Source organism: Ochotona princeps, chromosome 7, assembly GCF_030435755.1.
Source record: "Ochotona princeps isolate mOchPri1 chromosome 7, mOchPri1.hap1, whole genome shotgun sequence".
In the NCBI taxonomy this organism is placed as follows: Eukaryota; Metazoa; Chordata; class Mammalia; order Lagomorpha; family Ochotonidae; genus Ochotona; species Ochotona princeps.
Window position 1 is genome coordinate 41,645,811 of NC_080838.1, and position 20,903 is coordinate 41,666,713.

General features: G+C 45.8%; 1 protein-coding gene across 1 annotated transcript in view; it reads left to right on the top strand.

Annotated features, from left to right (window-relative positions):
- Positions 1–7,939: 7,939 nt before the first annotated feature.
- PAPSS1 (3'-phosphoadenosine 5'-phosphosulfate synthase 1) overlaps positions 7,940–20,903 on the top strand; it is a 99,592-nt gene continuing 86,628 nt past the window's right edge. The window contains exon 1 of the mRNA XM_004594271.2: positions 7,940–8,060. Coding sequence (XP_004594328.1) covers positions 8,001–8,060 — 60 coding nt within the window. The 5' untranslated portion in view covers positions 7,940–8,000. The remainder of the gene's footprint in view (positions 8,061–20,903) is intronic.

The window sequence follows — 20,903 nt, forward strand, 5'->3', positions numbered from 1 at the left end:
GGAGCTTGGTAAGAGATAATTTGATCCTGGGGGCTACCGTCCTAAGAAGGGATTAATATTTATCTTTAAGGAAATGGGCTGTGTCTCACAGGAATAGAGCAGTCCACAAGAGCAGGTATTTAGAAAGTGAATTCAGCTTTCTCAGTTTGTTTCTTTACTTCTCTTGCTGTGTGATTCTCTCACACACATTTGTGCCGTGTGATACTAGCTGTCCTGAGACCTTTCCATGAAGCCAATGCCAGCACCATGCTTACAGTCTTCTGGAACTGTGTGCTAGGATTCCTCTTTTTTTTTTTTTTTTTGGTTGGTTTGTTTAAAATTTACTCTATTGTTTTTATGGAAAGGCAGATATACAGAGAGAAGGAGATAAAGATATTGCAACATGAGGATTTAGCCAGGCCTTTATCTTTAAAGTGCCTTCTCTCAAGTGTTTTGTTATAGTATCACAAAAAGACCAAGATAAACAATCACCCACAGTTGTCTCTCACGGTTTTGTCAGTAGGGAATTTTGCCAGGATGTTGTGATGTATAGCTTCTCTCTGATTCATTTGATGAATCTTGGGTCTGGAATGTCCCAAATGGCTTATTCACTTAGGTGTCTACCACTTCAGCTAGATTGGCTGGAGTGGTGGGGTCTGGTTATTGTGTTCCCCTGGGCTGATATACCTAGGACTTAAGTGCTCTCTGCAGTCAGGTTTCTTGGCTTGTCGTGTAGTGTCAGAACCTCTCTTACTTCATGTTACCTTTCTGTGTAGTTTTTCCAGTCAAGTAGCCATACTTCGTGTTCTAGAACTTGAGTCAAGAATGGATACACATTCACGTTTCCTACCTTGTGGCAGCTGAGTATGTCACAGGGTCGTCTGGATTCATTGTTGGCAAGGACCACACAAGGGCATGAATACAGTGTGGCTTCTTGGGGCTGGGGTGACGGTGGAGGAGCTAAAAAAAATAAAAAACCAAAAAACCAAAAACACAGATTTAAGAAATTTGGGAGACAGTACAAGCTATAACCCTTCTTCTGGTTTTATTGGTGAACTAAATTAGTAAGAATGTTACAGTATAAAAATCTTTTTTGCTTGTTTAAGCCAGCACTTTCCACTCATTTAGGTGCATACAACTATGTCTAGCATTTACTCATAACTTAGTAATATTTATGGAATGAAATTTATCACAAGCCCTTTCTTCACAACACTCACATTGCATTTCCCACAAAGTGAGTTCTCCACAAAGGCAACTTATGCAAGCTGGTCTATCACAAGTTGACCTAAATAAGTACTCAGATTCTCCAAAAACAAAGAATTTAATTGGTGACAGTGACTATAGAAACACTCAAAGGGGCAGAAGATGACCAGGAGTGTTGTAGGTAAAATAAGGAATAAACATAAATTGTAAGAGACCGTTGGTTATTAGAAAGAGATGTCAGTCTGTGGTTGAGCCAGTGGAGTCAGGCAAGAGCTCTTATGCATCTGACTGGCTGTCCTGGGTGACATGTGGAGCAAATCACAGTGTGGAAGGTGCTGGACCTAAGTTCATGTCATAGGCATATGTGTGTGAGAAGCCTTCAGGCACTCCTTGGTAAACTCCTAGTCATGATACATGTGTGCACCAGGTGCCTCCTCCCTTGCTGACATCTTGGCTTCCTTTACTTATTTCTCTTAGGGCTGGACATAAGTCACTTTGTTTTGGTTCTGACAACTTTCACCTTTATCATCGAGGAACACAATCATCCCTCCTTATTCATGGTGTCAGTTACTTGTGGTCAACTGGGATCCAGAACTATTACATGGAATATTTAAGAAGTGAACAGCTCAGGTTTTAAGGTGTGCTTTGAATTGAGAAGTGTGAAGAAATCTTACAATGTCCCATTTATTCTTGCCTTGGACATGAATTACCTGTGTCCAGCGTATGCATGCTTTATATACTTCTACCTGTCCGTTAGTTGCTCAGTAGCCCACCTGAAGATCTGCTTAACTTCCTCAGCATTTGTTTTCAAGCAATTCTCATTTTACTTAATAATGGGCCCAAATATCTTTTCTCTCTGCCTCTTCTTTCTCTGTAAATCTGCCTTAAAACAAACAAATGGAAATGAATAAAAATAATAATGCGCCTAAAGAATAAGATTAATGATTCTGGGAAGTTGGATAAACCAAAGAAGACATCCTTCTATCTAGAAAAAAATGAAAGCTGTTGACTTAATAAGGAAAGAAGCAAAGTATATGCAAAAATATTACTATGTGCAAAAGAACCAGTATGTGGAAGGTTTGGTATTGTGTGCCGTATTAGGTGTTCACTGGGGGTCCTTGGAATGTATCCTCTGAGCATGGCTGCCTCTGTCTCTGAATCTGAGGTTCCTTTTGACCCATGCTTCCCTCATGCTTCCCCATAAGTGGTTGCTGTACTTTAACTCACAGACTCCTATCTCCTGCCTGCAGGTGACTAGATCCAATTGAGCACCTCACCCAAAGGCAGCCATCTACAGCCTAGGCAGTAACTTTTGAGGAAGACTGTCACATGGACTTTTGTCAACATGGATTGTGGTAGGTACACCATATGATACCCTATCTCTTAGGTGCTGAAACTTTGACTTGGAGCAGTTTGTTCAGTTAGTGGGCAGGAATAGCAGAAGCAGAAAGCAGAAGTAGAAAACAAGTGAGGTTTTTTTTTTTTTCATGTGGAGTCCTAGGGAGCTTGGTCTTCATGATCCTGATGGTATGTCTACTGAAAACACTTTTTCTTTCTATTAATTAATTAATTAATTAATTTATTGGCACCCACCCACAAACATACACACATACCTACACACATGTATGTTGCAATCACTGGTTCACTCTCCAAGTGCCTGCAATAGTCCAGGCTGAAGTTAACAGTCAGGTGTTCATCTGGGTCTTCCATGTGGGTAGCATTGGAAACCTCAACTTCTGCCTCCCAGAGTGTACATTAGCAGGAAGCTGGAACTTGGAGTGAGGGTGGGACCTGAATCCAAGTATTTTCTATTATCTATTTACTATTTTTAATGACACAGTTTTATCGGCATAGGGGTTCATCTCTCTTCTTTGCCTTCCTCCTTCCACAATTTTCCCTCCAACAATTTGTTCCCATGTTTCCTCAAGAGTATCAGTACAAGTTACAGCTTAACTTTCTGACACTGAAATGTATCATGGCCTGGAAAGTATAGAAAAAGGTAGAAATGCAAGGGTTTATATATATATATATATAAAGTAGACATGCAAGATTTTTGTTTTGTTTTATAGAAAAAGGTAGAAATGCAAGGTGTATTTGTAGGTTTCATGGGGCGTCCTGCTTTATTCAAGAGTAGAGCTGCATCCTGTATAGTACCTTCTAACATGGAGTAATGGAGTCCCAAGTAGCATCTTAACCATTTGGTGTAATACTTGTATCCCACCTTTAGAACCAAACTCCATCAACTGAGGCATCCATCTTTGTATCTATTTATTTTAAAAATATTTCTTTATTTTGCTTAGAATCAGAGCTCCACAGGGAGAGCAAACGACAGAGAGAGGTCATCATCTGCTGGATGATACCTCAGGTGGCTGTAAATGCCAGATCGAAGCCAGGCCAAAGCCAGGAGCCAGGAGGCAGGAGCGTCTTCTGAGTCTCCCACATGGGTACAAGGGCCCCATCATTTGGGCTGTCTGCTGCTGCTTTTCCCAGGCCATTAGCAGGGATCTGGATAGAAAGTGGGGCAGCCCGGACTCGAACTAGTGCCCATGTGGGATGCTGGCATCACAAGTAGCATTTTTACCTGCTACACAACACCAGCCCCTATGTCTCTTACCACTGGAAAAGTCCACCCACTCATGATGTCGGGAGACAGAATTATACTCTCTTATTTAGAATGAGAAAACATGTAGTTGCTTAGTCAGGAGAGGAATGTCACAGGTCCCTTCACAAGCATGCACACCCAGTGGGGGCTCAAACTATAGGTAGGATTGGGCTTATTGGTAAACTAACTACTTGGGTAGTTTTTTAAAACTGTTGTCAGAAACCTGTTGGTCAATAGTTGCAGAAAAAAATGGCTTTCAGAAAGAATGCTTCCTTAAAGGATCATGGAGCAAAATGCTGAAAAGTTGAGTTCTCAGTATCTGACTCCCTTGCCAACCTCACTGACCACCAGAAAGGACTACTGAAGAAATTAGAGAAGGAAGGTGGCAGGAAGGAGGGAACACAGGGACACCAGTGAAGCTGGAACTGTCGTGCGGTTTCAGTTTGTAACTCAAACGTGAAACACCGAGAAGGAGATAGGTTCTGCTGGCATGGCTACCTCCTCCAAAGCCCTGGTGGAGACAGAATGCTGTCACTGAGTAGCAGAGAGAGGAGCACAGAAACCAGACAATTCATTTACATTTACTCTAAGTCCACAGAAATGAGAAGAAATCGAATACTGACGACATTACAGCACCAAGTTAACCACTGGGTGGGTTGAATTTTGCATTAGGGAGAAGGAGTTAAATTGAGATGCCAGAAGTAAACAAAACTTGCTTGCTCTTCTTTAGAGAGGCTCAGGGAATACTGGAAACTTGAGAATTTATTGCAAGAGGGAGGTATCTTTACTTTGCGGTCTCAGGATTCTTTTTTTTTTTGTTTTTATAATTATTATGTTAGGACTGTTTCAGAGTTACAGAAAAGTTTAGCAGGTAGTTCAGAGTTCTCATCTGCCTCCACACCATACCCAGTTTTCCCTGTATGTACTCATCTTCTACATTGAGCTAATCATGAGTTTTGAATGTCTTCACCTTGGATTCATTACCATGAGTCATTCTCTGCCTTTGCTTATCTGTCAGTCTGTACCACAACAGTGAGAAATCTGGCTCCCACCATGCACCAGCCGTGTATTTAACTACTCAGTTCCTTGATACACGCTATGCATAGCAGCGTGAGAGGTGGGAACCTGCACTCCTAGGGGGCAATGGCATAACCACCTTCAGCACCCTGCTTATGTGCAGCTCCCGTTACCTTTACTCTTAATTTGTGCAGTTCCTGTTACCTTTGCTCTTAATGACTTTGCTCACATCCATATGGAATTAGGTCAGTACCCCACCCACTGCTCTTCAGTGACGCCTTAAGGAAATGAAAGGATGGAGGAGTAATTTACAGATTCAAGTAGACTTAAAGACATAACATACTTTTTAAATTAGCAAGATACACGTTATACCAACTAGAGGTGTATAGCTAAATGGTGAGACTTAAAAAGCTAGGAATTCATTGCTATAAAGGCAACCACATGAAACAGAAACTTCCACATCTAGGAAGATGAAGCGGCAGAGAATGAATCTAACCTTCCATTTGAAACAACTTAAAAAAAAAAACCCAGTAAGGTCATACATGAAAATATGACATACTGGTTTTCATACATTAAATGTCAGGTAATACAGAACTACAGAACAGCAATTCCTGAGAGGTGGACATAGAGACAAGCTAATGTCTCCCCTGGCCTAGCTCACTTCCTGCAGTTTCCAGTTATAGAGGAGGCAGTACACAAAGTCTCGGGCATTTCCCCTGAGATAAGCAGAAGCAGTTGGGAGTCTGAGAGGCCAAGCCGAGGACCAGAGAGCAAAGAGCTACTGCAGACAGAATGCCACAAAGTCCCTCTGAGCAGAGACAGGTGAAGAAATAAAGTCGGCCCAGGAAAGCTGCCCCCAGAGGGGAAAGTGCCATCCCAGAGGGGTTCTGTTCCACTGCTTAGAGTGGAAGACCTTGGCAATGGCTCACCTACAGGGATGGGTGTTCTAAGTGATGGGGAACAGTAGGATTAGGGGACTGGACAGCTACAGAGAGAACCTTCCCTAAGTAGTGGTTACTGCAGGAAAAACAGAGGAAATACCCAACTCTTTCCCTTTATCTACCAGTTTTCTAAGTAGTGAAATGCACTATCATCCTCCGAATAGGGTAAAGAGACTTCCTTTAAAATTACCGTGATTGCGAACACCGAGAATTAAACATATTTGATGTGTTTTAATGGTTTTGTCCTTTTAATGCGCTAATTGTGCATCTTTAACATGCGGAATATTATTTAAATGTGTTCTGAATTCTTTTGGCAAATTCTTTTCTTTGCAAGTTTTTCTAATTCTGTTTGAAAATTTTTTTAAAAGATATATATATATATATGTAGTATTTTATTGGATAGTCAGATATACAGAGAGCACAGAAAGAGAGGGAGATCTTCCATCCATCGATTCACTCCTCAAGCAACCACAACAGAGCTGCGCCAATCTGAAGCTAGGAGCCTGGAGCCTCTTCTAGGTCCCTCATGCGGGTGCAGGGTCCCAAAGCCTTGGGCTGTCCTCCTCTGCATTCCTAGGCCACAAGCAGGGAGCTGGATGTGAAGCGGGGCCTCTGGGATTAGAACCGGCGCTCATATGGGACCCCAGGTACATACAAGATGAGGACATTAGCCACTAAGCTACTGCGCTGTGCCCTGGAAAAGTTATTTTAAAATTCATGTTTGGAAATCTGAATTGCATTGATTATATCAGTGATCAGAAGTGGAGCAGCCAGGATTTGCAAGTGGCACTAGCACCGCAGCTGAATGCTTCTGCCTGTACACTACAGCTTTAGCTAAGTAGAAACGGCAGCCCCATAGTAATTATCAAGACTGACAGATGGGAGGCGTGTGTAGCAGGTTAAGCTGCCAAACCATATCTGAGGACCGGTTAGAGCCCGGGTTCCCCTTGTAATCCAACTCCTTGCCAAAGTGCGTGGGGAGACAACAGCATATGGCCCAAGCACTGGCACCTCTGCCACTCATGTGGGAGACTGGCATGGAGTTCCAGTCTCCTAACTTCAGCCTGAGTGAGCACTGGCCATTGTGGTCCTTTGGGGGAGGAAATCAGAGGATGGAAGATCAGTCGGCCTGCCTCTTTCAGTCTGCCTTTCAAATAAATGGAGTTTTACAAACTGCAAAGGTATGAGGATCAGGTGCGCAAACGGGAGAATGTTCAACGAAGGAGTTTAATGACGATTCCTTTGGCCATGGGGAAGGCCTAATTTAATATAGTAGTCAGGGTTAACCAAATGAGGACCTGATTATCCTAGGCACTCTAGGATTGCAGTCTCAGATCTTGGTGATAGGAAGTTAGGTTTCAGAAGGGCCGTGCTACAAACAACCCCTGATGCCTGGAGCAAGCCCTGGACCATCGAGTTCAGCGCTCTGGACCTGGGGGACGGTGTGGGAGCGGCCATATCTCCGAAGAAGGCAGCTCCCCAGTACCACAGCCCATTCCCCGTGCCCCTCCTACTCCATCAGTGAACGGCCTACCCTCGGTGTGGTCCTAAAGAGAAGCCCCTTGGCTTGCTTGTCCGAGGTGGGCAACAGCACTGCAGAGATACGGTAGGGGGAGGGAGGGGAAACCTTACATATAATCACTCAGCTCAGTCGGGAAATTACTGAAGCCGAGGAAGGGAGCATTAGTTCTTTGTAAAATGTGTGTAAAGTAGCCAGTTTACCGTGAAACGCAGCATGTGGGGAGTTCTTCTCTTAGACAGCCTGGAAGCGTTTAAGAAATGCAGCCGGACTGGCATGGGTACAAGACTGAGCTCGGGTGGCAAGAGGAAAAGCTAAAGGAGCTGGAACCACGTCAGAGTACCCCAGTCGCCTCCGCGCAGGGGAAAGAGCGCGCGCTGCTTCCTCCAGCCGCTTCCGAGCTTCTGCGCATGCCCTTCGCGGGGCCGCGACGGAGACGTGACCCCGGAGCTCTCACGTCTCTCCCCAGGCCACGCCCTTCAAGGGGGGGAGCGAGCGCCGAAGCTCCGCCCGCAGCCGCTCGGCCCCGCCCACACACCTCGGCCCCGGACCCATTTCCCAGCCCCGGTGGGCTGCGCCACGCGATTGGGGCCAAGAGCGTGAGACCACGTCGGCGCGTGCCCGCCCCGCGACCCGCCGCAGGCCCCGCCCACCCAAGGGCCCGCCCATTCAGGCCCCGCCCCCGCGGCTACCCTGTGGGCGCAGAGAAGGCGAGCATCAGCGCGCGCGCTGCGGAGCCATGGAACTGCCCGGCAGCCTGTGCAAGAAAGTCAAGCTGAGCAATAACGCGCAGAACTGGGTGAGTGCGGACGGAAGGCCGAGCCCGCGGGCCACCCAAGCTGCTCGGGCCGCCTCCGCCTGCCGCCTCCCTCCTCGGCATCCTCTGGGGAGCGCGAGCGCCGGGAAGTGGCTGCGCGGGGGCCGGCGCGGGGCGCGGACTCGGTCCACCCTGCTGCGTGGCGGCTGCGGAAAGCCGCGCCCCGGGCGGGCAAGCGGACGCCGGCATACTCGGGGAAGGCCCGGAGCCCTGGGGAGGCGGAGGCCGAGGCGGCGGGGCCCGGCGTTCCTGGTTTTTCTTGGCTCCGCCGGTGCTGTTGGCCTGGCTGTTCTCCACGTCTTCCATGAGAGCGTAGAGGCACCCAACAATGTGGCGATTCACGGCTGAGACGGCTGTCAACTGAGCTTCTTTGTGTGTGTGTTTGTGAGAGAGAAATCGGAATGTCTGACAAATAACAGTTTCCAAGATTTGGCTCCTGATGACAAGGAAGTTTTGAAAGCACTAATGGTTTAAAACGTTCAGCATGGATCGCTCTTGGCCTGACTGGTCAAGAGGTGTGTTCGCAGAAGACTATTTCATTCATTATCACCTGATAAGCAACAGTTTGTTAGTGAGTAGTGAGGGGTTGTGGGGAGGGTGTCCGATCTGGGGAGTCTGGAAAGACCCTGGCTTGGGGCTTAGATGGTAGTGCAGCAGCATCATGGGGGCTTAAGCGCAGTCGTGTAAAACATCACTTGCTCTTGGTGAGTCCGAAGAACGATACAGGAATCTCCTTCAGGCTAATGTGCTTTTGAAGTCATTAATTTACCCGATCTGTTGCTAAGGTCAAGGCTTCTCCCGCATTCCTTTCTCCCTTCAGTTACTCTACTTCTTCAGGGAAGGTGCACGGGCCGGGAAGGAAGGGTGGCCCAGACAGTGCAGGAGCTCTGAGCTGCTGGGCTTCCTCCGCAGCTGTGGTGGACTGGGAGTGTGATCTAGAGTGAAGATGCTGCTGGTCAGCTCACTTAAGGATGTAGAACATGTCCTTCAAAGATGATGAATTGAAAGGTGTGGTGAACTCACTGCCTTGAAATGCGGACTGAGGCTTCTGCTGGCTGTAGGTGTTTCATGGTTGGCTGAATTGGGACAGCTACAGGTAATTTCAGTTTTTTTCCAGCCCTGACTCATTTGTTTATTCTATTTGCCGTGTCAGCACCGATTCTGTGAGAAGGCCTGTGCTGAAACGGGAGATGGAAAATGTGGGCTTAGAGCTTTCCCTCTGGTTGCTCATGGTTCTAAATGGCCATTTGTAAGATGATGAATACTTCTTTATGGACCACCGTGAATGGTGGAAGGCAGGTTTTATGGGGACCGGCATGGCGCCATGGCAAACTAATACTTTGCATGCAGCGCCGGCATCCCATATGGATGCCGGGTCAAGCCTCAGCTACGCCACTTCTGATCCAGTTCCCTACTTATGGCCTGGTAAAGCAGCAAAGGAGGGAACATGTCCTTGGGCCCCTGTATCCACAGGGGAGACCTCGAAGAAATGCCTGGCTCCAAGCTTCGGATGCCCTCAACTTTAGCTTTGGTGCCATTTGGGGAGTGAACCAGTGGATGGGTGTGTCTGTCACTCCTTCCTCTGCGAAAGAGCCTGCCTTTCAAGTAAAAAAAAAAAAAAAAAAGGAATCTAAAACCACCATCAATAAAAAGACAACTTTTATGGCAATTTAGAGGAAACATTAATTGGTTGTGGGTGCTTTGAGAGGGCAGGAGCAGGAGCTCAGATTTCTGAAGTTGAGGGGAGCTGTGTGAATAAGTGTGGGCAGTAAGAATTTCTGATTTTTTTTTAAACCCAGAGAACAATGGAAACACTTGTTTGACTCCTGCGGCTTTTCCTCTGGGGAGTGGGATAAGGCTGAATAGGTAGGCTCAGGTAGGGTCATGTGGTTGCAGAGCTGCCAGGTTCAGACTTGATTTTGTGGGAGCTTTTTGGTAGGACTAGAATTTAAATTTTCTCAACCTTGGAAGTTTTTTGCTTCTCCTGATCTGTCTCAGGCACTTAGGTCAGCTGAGAGCTGGACGTGTGAAGTTGCCATCGCAGGATGGATTGGTAATGCAGGAAGAGCGTAGCTACTTGGAGCCCAGGTGTGGCAATCCCAGAGACCAGGAGTGGAGGGATGAATATTGCGGGAGTTCTTGTCACTAATTCATCCAGTGTGCATGGGTGGAGCCTTGGTTTAGGTGGCAGTGGGATCGCAGGAACAGATGAACTCAAGACATTTCAGGAAGAGGAGGGAGAACTTGACTACATTTAGGGGTGAAGAAGAGAGTATTAAAAGCTGATCCTCAGTTTTGAGCCCTTAACTCAGTGGGATTTGGCAGCATTTCTGAGGTGGATATCCTTAAGTGTAAGAACTGTGGAGCCTACTGCAGGGCTCCACTGCTTATTAAATACATGACCTTTGGCTAGTCATTTAATTTTTCTGTACTGCCTGTCTGCTCATCTAGAAGATGGCAATGATAGCCCCGTAGGGATATTGTGAAGAATAAGGCAGTTATCTCTTATCATCCACGTTAGACGCTTTATCACAGGTTGAGCCTCTTTTATGGAGGAAGAAGCTGGGCCCAAAGATCTCTTACAGCTTGTTGAATCATCTGAGACATACAGATTGTGCAGGTTTCATGATGATGGCCTTATCATTGAGGCAGTCTCAATTACAACTTAATAGCAAGCTGGTATTTGTTGTTAATGGTACACGCTAGGCAACAGCATGTGGAAATTTCAATGATTCCCTTTGGGCTCCTCCTATAAGTTTCAATCCATTTGATGGCCTGGTGATAGACTTCCAAAATCCTTCCCAAGTAGAGATCTTAGGGACCCAAAGGTGTTGAGAGGACTACTGCTTTTTTTGTAGCAGTAACTACATGGATTGTCTCCCTTTAGGTTTTCTCTGGAGCATAGCTTCTTTCAGGTAGTCTTAGAGATCTGAACCAGCAAGACCCCTCAGGGTGAACTGGGTGTTCTCCAAAAAGCCAAATGAACCATCCAATGGTTGGGCTTCTTGTTTTGTCCTAGAGGTTGATAGCAACAGTAGCTAATTTTATTTCTGTGTGTGTGTGTGTGTGTGTGTGTGTGTGTGATTTGTTTCCAGTTTTCCACTTGTCTTCACTTTATTTGAACCGCAGGCATTAGTTTTCTGTTTACTGGTTCACTTCCAAAATACTCTCAGCCGTTAAGGCTAGCGTGTGTGCCCCATGGGTGGCATGGTGTCAGCTCCTGGATTTAGCATCTGCTGCCTTCCAGGGGTGCAGCAGCAGGAATTTGGAATCCGGAGTGGAGCCGGAACTAGAACGCAGATGCCCCGGTGTGGGATGCAGGCATTCCTCGTGGCATCTTCACGGCTGCACCAGATGCTTCCTCCAGCGGTTAATTTCAGTTGCTTGTGAAATATTTGGGGTGGTTCCTGCCCAGTTATTTCCTAAGAATGTCACTGTCTGGGCAGACAGTTGGCTCTTTGCTGGGTGAATGTACACCTGTCCTTTCCCTTTCACCTATTACCTTCTATCGTAGACACAGAGTGTGTTAGTCCACTGGAAATCGTGTCAAGTCCAGATCCCTCCTGACCAAACTGTGCTAGTGAGAAGGGAAGTTCAGCTCATTCTGCCGCAATGCTGTCAGTGTGAATGTGGGTCACTCCCGTGGGAAAACAAACTGCAGTTAGCTTTTTCCAAAATGGAGATAGGCAAGAAAACACTTGCAAACACAGTCGCTGAGTCCCAGTTTTCTTTAGCCAGCTGTATTTTCTCTGTGGTCAAAATCCTCACTGGGATTGCCAAGGCTGTGGGCAATATGACTTGGCAGTCCCCTGTTGGTCTTGGTGGGCCTTCCTCCTCCTTCCCTGGCCAGTCAGGCCTCTTGTGCAGATATTTCCTTGGCATTGGCGCTCTTAGTTCTGGTGGCAGTCTCTGCCCATCAGCTATTCTCTGCTGGCTCTGAGAGATGCAGTGTGGGTTGTGAGAGTTCTAGTGACTCTTATTCAGTAAGTTTGGCCTGAAGATAGACTTGCAGGCTGTTTTACAGTAAAAGGTGTGGGAAGCAATCCCTAGTCAGTCATGCTATCCATTCCAATCATTTGCTTAGGTTTGTAAAGCTTGTTTAAAAATCCCAGTCTTCATCCATATGGAGACTTTAGTCCCATCAACTTTGCATTCCTTATCCTCCCAACTTAACCTTAGCTCTTGGCACCAGCCTGTGGAGTGGCAGTGCGCTGGACTCCTGTGTCAAGGAATGCCCAGTGGGCTGCTTCTCTGGCCTGGCCCATTTTTCCTGTGTGTGCCTTCAGCCTGGCTCCCAGCCAAGGCCAGGCCAGGGAGAATTTAGCCTGTCTGTTAATCTTTAACCACTCTAGCTGTTGTCCCGGGTGAGGCATTCTGTGCATTCTGGCTTTTTCATGGCATTCTGTGCATTCTGGCTTTTTCATACCCCTCCACACAGGTAAATGCAGCAGATTTACTTGCGGCCTTTTAAGATTGGGGACTTTGTGTGATAGTGGGTCGCACTGGTCCATCTATTAAAAAAATAATTTTCTTCTGAATATTTACATAATTGAGAGGGATAAATGCCCACATGGGCCTCCAGTTAGGGTGGGGAGGGTCAGGTATGGAGAAAGGTGAGTGGTTCAGATGTTTCAGTTTTTTTATTTTTCCTTCTCTTGTGTCCTTGGGGCAGGGGGAGGAAGCCGCTGATGTGGGGAATGTTTCAAGGATGTTGTTGCTCGAGTGGTTTATTTGTTTATTTTACATTTATTTATTATTGGAAAGGCAGATTTACAGAGAGAAGGAGAGACAGAGAGAAAGATCTTCCATCTGCTGATTTACTCCCCAAGTGGTTGCAACAGCCAGCGTTGAGCCAGTCTGAAGCCAGGAGCCAGGAGCCAGGAGCAAGGAGCCTCTTTTGGATCGTCCTCCACTGCTTTCCCAGGCCACAAGCAGGGAGCTGGATGGGATGTGAACTGGCGTCTATATAGGTTGTTGGCATGTGCAAGCGAAGGATGAGCTAGCAAAGTCATATGCCAGGAGTGGCTTTGATGGTTCTGAGACATCGATGGCTTCGTCGCACCAGGGTTGAGAAAATCTAAGCTCTATTGGTTGACAAAGTCCACCTTATACACTGACAGATCCAGGAACATGCTGCAAAGCTTGGCCAGGAGAATTGTCCAACTTGTTGTGTTTTACTCCTCTGACGAGGTGGTCTATGTCCCCTGCTGGCCTAGATGAACTGGCATGTACGTCTCTTGTGTGCATCTGGATCTGCTCTCCCACTGCACGGGCATCAGCAACTGAGGAGGCCCAGTGCTGACATGTGCCCTGCAAGGTTGATCTGTCTCCTTTTGTAATGTTGCATCAGCATCTTTCATGTGATCAATGTCCATCATTCCTCCCATTTTTCAATAATTGTCTAAAGATTTCTACCCTGCTGGGATGAGCTCTTATCTTTTTCGTTTTCATCATTTTAGTATTCCTGGTATCAATGATACACATACTAGGAAGTTGTGACCGCAAATCAGATAAGTTTGAGTTTTGCAGGAAATATATCTGTGTAGAATGGACTTCATTAATCAGCACCTTCATCATGAGTTGGGTAATGGGTTTATTTAACACGTGAATGTTACAGTTGCCCTAGAGCTGCTCCCTGGTGACTTGCATCAGCAGCTTCATCTGGGGTGTGATGGTTGGCAATGATGGCAGGAATTGACCAGCAACCCCCCCCGCCCCCCAATCTGGATAAGCACTCTACATTGTGGCTTTTACGCAGTTTGCTGGGCTGGTGATTCCCTTGGGATTAGGTGTGTGTGTGTGTGTGTGTGTGTGTGTGTGTATTAACCACCTGTGATTGTTCACTAGTGAGCTGTGAGTCTTGCATCAACGCAAAAAAGTTCTGTTCTGCAGCATCCCAAGCGCCTGAATGAGCTCAGAGTCCATGACCTGTGGGTGCTGGGCAGTGGAGACACAGTTAGTGCTCTAGTTCCAGTGGCTCCTTGATTTTGCTGTTTCCCTTCATTGATGACTTTTTTTGTTTCTTTCAGAGATTTATTTATGTTTTTGAAACACAGAGTAACAGAGAGGGCGAGACAAGGAGAGAATCTTGAATCTGTTGAATCAATCCCCAAATGTCTTCAGCGGGGCTGGATCAGGCCAAGGCCAGGAGCATCATCTGGGTCTCCCATGTGCGTGTGGGGACCCAATCGCTTGGGGCACGTTCTGTTGCTAGCACAGTAGCAGGGAGCTGGAATGGAAGTGAAGCAGCTGGGGCTCAGACTGGTGCCATATGAGATGTTGGTGTTGCGGATGCTGGCTTAGCACTGTGCCCCAACACCAGCCCCCCACTGATTACATCTTCAGGATTAAAGTAGAGGCACTTTCTATTGCATTAGTGTAATTTGCCCCCCTGTGGGTAACTTTGAGGCTGAATCCCAATAGACCAGTATCTGAGCTTGCTCTGGCATCAAGGTCCAATCCAGTGCTCCCCTTTCATTTTAGCTGTTGCCAATAACAGCAGCCCAGGGAATTGAGTGTTGGACTTGTTAGTTTGTGTTTCCTTCTGTGTCCAGTGACTCAAGCCCGGGAAGTTGACTTCCTGTCTAAGTACTATTGCTATCTGCTCCTTTAGTGATGACTAACAGCCCTGCTGCTGCCTCACAGCTTGGAATAACCACATGGCCACCCTGAATCAAAAGTTCTTTGTCACCACCCTTTTGTCCTTTCTCTTTCCAAGCTGTGTGTCTCTGGGCCAAGGCTATTCTATCAAATCCCACTCCATCGACATGAATTATTGTGGAAAAATCCACCATTTTTCTCTTTGCTTTCAAAGCAGCATCAACAGAGGACTCTGGGCTCTCAGGGTGCCATTGGAAGTCTCTCTTGGCACCAAGCAGGGAGTTAAGTCTGTTCTAGCTACCAGCTGTTGTTCTCTGATTTAACTCAGCTCTGCTAAGAACTGCTGGGGGCTAATGACAGATCTGACAGATCCACCAGGAGAGCCGCAGTTCCTAAGGCTGACCACTTCAGACCTCACTTTGAGTTCAGACCTTGGAAACTTTTGACCACCCAGTTGCAAGTCAGGGTTCCTGCTGGCTCCTCCTCAGGTTCAGCTAATTTGCTAGTATGGCTCACAGAACTCAGGAAAACGCTGTATTTTCACTTTTCCATGTACTGTAGAGGTTGCTTTAATTTTAAGACTAGTGGCTAGTGAGGTGATGGGTTAGGAGAGGTTTGGCAGGGTCCTGTCTGTGTAGCTGGGGCAGCACCTTCTGGCATGTGGTTGGATTCTTGCTTGCCTTCCTGCAGGTCCCCGTGTGTGCTGCTGTCCAGGAGTGCTGAGCCATCGCCCTGTGAACGTTTATAGATGCTTCTTTGTAGAGACACAATAGCTAATTGAGTGGGGAAGCTCCGAAAGACTGCCCATTAAAATTCTTCATTTTTCCTTTCTGGAGAGTAGGGGAAAGAGCCTTCTAGAATGAGTAGAATCTCATGACCTCTGTCCTAACTTAGAGAGGGAATGAGGAGCCAGGAACTGCAGGAGAAAAACAAAACATATGCCTGTATGCCATAATTACTGGGTCTGAGGTGGGAGGCAGAGTCTGTCATAGTCGACTGCTTTGTTCACTTACCCATTGAGGAGCAGTGGCTTTGCTGAGCTGCTCTTATTTCACTGCGTTCTCAGTGTCTAGGAGGGATCCATCAACCAATACTCTCTTAGGGTTCCCGGGTGCAGATTGTCCGGGAGCCCTCGCTTGGGAGGTTTCTATGGTGTATGTGAAAGTCCATTAGAGGTGTTTTTAAAGCTTTTTAAACCAGTGGGTGAGCCTGATGTGTATGCAGAGCATGCCCGCAGCCAGCTGATGGTGGTCAGGTAAGCCTGCCGCTAACTGGCTTCTGATTCAGCAGGCCTGGGCTAGGCTTGAAAAGGACTTCTTAATGAGCCTCTAGGTCATGCTGGTGTTGCTGCACAGCATATTTTAAGTAGCAACATTTGAGCAGTAGCCTCTTTCGAGTTGTTTTTGAAGCTCTAGAAAGTTACACTTTTTCACTTTTCCATTTATCTTTGGCTTGGGAATATTCAGAAGTGAACATGAAGAAAATCGCCCTAATTGCAGGACTACTGCCTTTGCTGCCACAGTCTTTTTCAGTAGAGGTTACCTTCTTTTTGGGGATTGGACAGACAGTCCCTCACTGGCCTTTGTTTTCTGCCAGTCATATTCTTCAGCAGTTTATAGTTTGTCAGATAATTTTAATTTATTCTAGTGCAATTTAGTTGAAAAGCGGAAGACATTTTATAGAGCCAACATGCTCTGACATTCATTAGGTACATCATTAGGTACATGTTTCTGCTTGCGCAAGAGCACGGTCAGTCGGAGAAGTCCCCAGTCAGAATGACCCAGCCGAGCAGGCTCTGCAAGTGAACGTAGCCGTGCACTGCGTCCTGCCTTCCCCACCCCTCAGCGGAGGCCTCGCTGTCTTCTCAGCCACTAGCCTGGCAGCTGAAGTGGAGAGGCAGAATCGCTGCCCAGGAGATGCAGATGGCACTGTCTGGAAGGTGTTTGTGTAAATTTGTGGCAGTGCAGAGCTGGCAGGTTTTTGGTTGCTTCATCAGCTTATTGCAAAGAAACACATCTACAGATCGGTGTTTCAGATTTTCGTAAGCTCCAGCTGCACCCACCATCACAAAGTGGATTTGCAACAGAAATGGGGGAAAAAACAGAGCTTCCAGCCTCTACTTTATTTCTTCAAAGTATTTTTTAAAAAGGAAAATCTGCATTTTTTGTTTATGCTGTACATATTTTTTATATTGTCAATCCACCATTTTTGATGACTGGAGTGTTCTTTTGTGCTCATTATAATTTTACAGAAAAAAAGCCTTGTAAAAACAAAAATAACTTCGTGTGTATGTGTGTGAACTTGGCTGTACTCTGTGTCTGAGTAGTTGGTTTGTTTGAGATGATTAAAAATGTGAAAATAAAATGCTTCTTTTTTTGTCTGTGAACTTGCTGTTTATTTTTTAGCCTGTCTGAAGTATATGTGCAATGATGGTAGGCAATTAGAATTGTATTTTGGAAAAAAATAAGAAAATAAAAGACGTGTTGAAGAGGGTGGGAGGGACGGTTGTACATAGCCCCCGACACTAGGCTAGCCTCCGTAGCTCTAGCTGTTGGGGTATTATTGAGATGTAACCTCCAACGGTCCTGCATTGTTCCATGTACCAAGGTCAGCCTGGGTTTGTGATCCATTCAGAGCCAGGTTGGCCCATACAGTCCTGAGCTTCAGACATGCTGCGTCTGCCAGCAGACACAGGAGCTCCCGATGCCAGGCCAGACCATTTAGTCAAGACTCCAGGTGTGGTCTTCTCCAGTCTCTGCTGCCCTAATCCCAAGGTTCACACTGGCACTGATCCAGCCTCCAAGCCCAACACGGAAGAAAGCCGCTGAAAATGACATGCATTATTTGAAAATAGATAGTCAGAGAAGGAAAGAGATAAGGGATGGAGAAATATTTTAAGGTTTATGGGACAGAATTAAAAGCAAATATTGGAATTACAGAATTTCAAGGAGAGAGGGACATGAGCTTATTTAAAGAAATAATAGTACAAAGTATTATCTCAGGAATTAAATAAATCTACCAGTATTGGAAGACCAAAGTCCATTTATTAATACAAATGAGACTGTACTGAACATTGATAACCAAATTGCCAAAAATTGGGATCTTGCAAGTAGCAAAAGAAAAGAAACAAATTACATATAAAGTAGTTCCTTTATGACTAGCTGCATACTTCTCAGTAGAAATCTTACAGTCTAGGGGAGAATGGAATGATAGGAAGAGGTTTGTTAAGTACTCCACAGAACTGTCCTTCAGAACTGTCCTTCAGAAATCCTCAGGATTCTAATTAGGAATATGAAAATATGTGGAACCTGCAAGATGGCTCCCATTGCAAGCACTGGGATGCTGTATGGGCGCCAGTTTGTCGTGCTGTTGCTGTACTTCCCATCCAGCTCCCTGCTTGTGGCCTGGGAAAGCAGTCGAGGATGGCCCAGAACCTTGAGATCCTGCACCTGTGTGGGAGACCCAGGAGAGGCTCCTGGCTCCTGGCTTTGGATTGGCTTGGCTCCAGCCATTGCAGCCATTTGGAGAGTGAACCTTCTGTCTATAAATCTGCCTTTCCAATTAAAAAAAAAAGAAAGTATAAAACTCACAAAATAGTAGGTACACATTAATATTTAGACTGCCGTGTACACCATTTATATCTTCAGTATGAAGGTTAAAAGACAACTATTAAAAATAACATTTGCAATGATTTGTTAAAGGATAGCTTATTAGGGCCCAGCTCAGTGGTCTAGTGGCTGAAGTCCTCGCCTTGAATGCACCAGGATCCCATATGGGTGCCTGTTCTAATCCTGGCAGCCCTGCTTCCATGCAGCTCCCTGCATGTTGCCTGGAAAAACAGTCGAGGCTGACCCAAAGCCTTGGCACCCTGCACCTGTGTGGGAGACCTGGAAGAGGCTCCTGGCTCCTGGCTCCTGACTTCGGATCAGCGCAGCTCTGGCTGGTGCGGTCACTTGGGGAGTGAGTCAATGGACGGAAGATCTTCCTCTCTGTCTCTCCTCCTCTCTGTATATCTGACTTTCCAATACAAATAAATAAATCTTAAAAAGGGATAGTTTATTGTATAGGTTTCCTGATGAAAGAACTAGTATCAGTCTTTCTCAAAGTCTTATAGAATATTGAACAAGAAGGAATACTTCCAAATTCGTTTTATAAGGCAAGCATTACTCTCACATCAAAATCAGAGAAAGGACAGTGCAAGAAAAGAAATTCCTTGGCCAATATCCCTAATATATGTAAAACCATTTCTGCGTAGGCATGTCAGACTACAGTCAGCAGCACAGTGAAAGGATCTTTCCAGCGTACATGATCAAGTGGGGCTTATCCCAGGGACGCATGGGTGGTTCTGCATGTACAAATCCATCAGTACGTTAACAGACTGAAGGACAAAAACTGATCATCTCAGTAGAAGTGAAAAGTCACATGACAAAATTGAATATTATTTCGTAACAGAAGCTGTAAACTTGTTGGGAACAGAAGGAATGTGCCCCATCACAGAAAATGCCGTATATGAAAGCCCAGAGCTAACTTAGGCTGCAAAGAGGCACAGCTAGCTGGAAGCCTTTAGTCCAGGTCCAGGAAAAAGACACACTTGCCAGTGTTACTCTGTGTTAATATTGGAAGTCCTACTGGGACAGTTAGGCACCAGAAAGGAACAGAAGGCATCCAAAGAAGAAGTTTCCCCATTTGCAGAAAACCTTTTGTTTTAGGCTGTAAAATACACTACAAAAAAGACCATTAGATGTCGTGAATTCAGTGAAGTTGCAGGATATAAAATCAACATAAAAATCAGTGGCAATTTCATACACTGACAATGAACTATCTGAAAAAGAGATCAGGTGAGCACTCCCTTCTCTAACAGACACCAGAAAAGTTTAATACTTGGCAATCAGTTCACTTTAGAATGGAGACACTTGTACACTGAGAAGTGTAAAACATTGATGGAGAGAATCGAAGAAGGCATAAATGAAAATATCTACTATGTTCATGAACAACAATTAATATTGGGGGAATCCCAAAACTTGTGAAACTGTCATAAAATGAATAATAATAATAATAATAAACAATTAATATAATTAGCATGTCCATAGTGGCTAAGTAATTTGCAGATTCATTGTTGTCGCTATGAAAATTTCAATGACTTTTTTTATAGAAAAAAAATGTCCCCAAATTCATATAGTAGCAGAGATCTCAAACCTTAAACAAAAAGAGTGAAGATGGAGGCATTATACCACCTGACTATGAGATATATCACACAGCCCTTATCTCACTTCATGTACAGAAAAATCAAGTAGCAGTTAATTTTTGGCTTAATTGGTTCTGAAACAGTAAACTTCTAGAAGAAAGCACAGGGGAAAACTTCACGACTTTGAGCTGGATAAACATTTTTGGAGATGCTGCAAGAGCACAGGCAGTGCAGCTGAACGCAGGCAGTGAGATTATGTTAAGTGGCAAAGCTTCTGCACAGCAAACCACATACAGCGGAGTAAAGATGCTGCCTACTGAGCGGGACAGATGACTTGTAAAGCATGTATCTGACAAGGAGTCCCCTGCTGTTCTATAGTTAGCCTGTTCATCTCAGTCCTTGTGTTTGCCAGATCCGAGCTTTTGACTTAGTAGGCCTGGGCTAAGACCTGAGAATTTTTTTTTTTTAAAGATTTATTGTTATTGGAAAGCCGGATATACAGAGAGGAGGAGAGACAGAGAGGAAGATCTTCCATCCGATGTTTCACTCCCCAAGTGAGCCGCAACGGGCCGGTGCGCGCCAATCCGATGCCGGGAACCAGGAAGCTCTTCCAGGTCTCCCATGTGGGTGCAGGGTCCCAAAGCTTTGGGCCGTCCTCGACTGCTTTCCCAGGCCACAAGCAGGGAGCTGGATGGGAATTGGAGCTGCCAGGATAAGAACCGGCGCCCATATGGGATCCCGGGGCTTTCAAGGCGAGGACTTTAGCCGCTAGGCCACGCCGCCGGGCCCGGACCTGAGAATTTGTGTTTCTAGCTTGTTCCCAGGAAAGGCGGATACTGCTGAGCAGGGACCCCGCTTTGAGAACCATTGCACTGGCATGTGACCTGCAGTGAACAGCACCTAGAAGAATTTCAGGAGTATGGTATACATTCTTTAGGTATTTTTGAAGAAATGACTGTTCACTGAATCTATTTTGTAAGATAAGAGCCCAAGCATGGTAACAGACAAACACCTTGGTCAAAAGCATGGGGATAGCTACT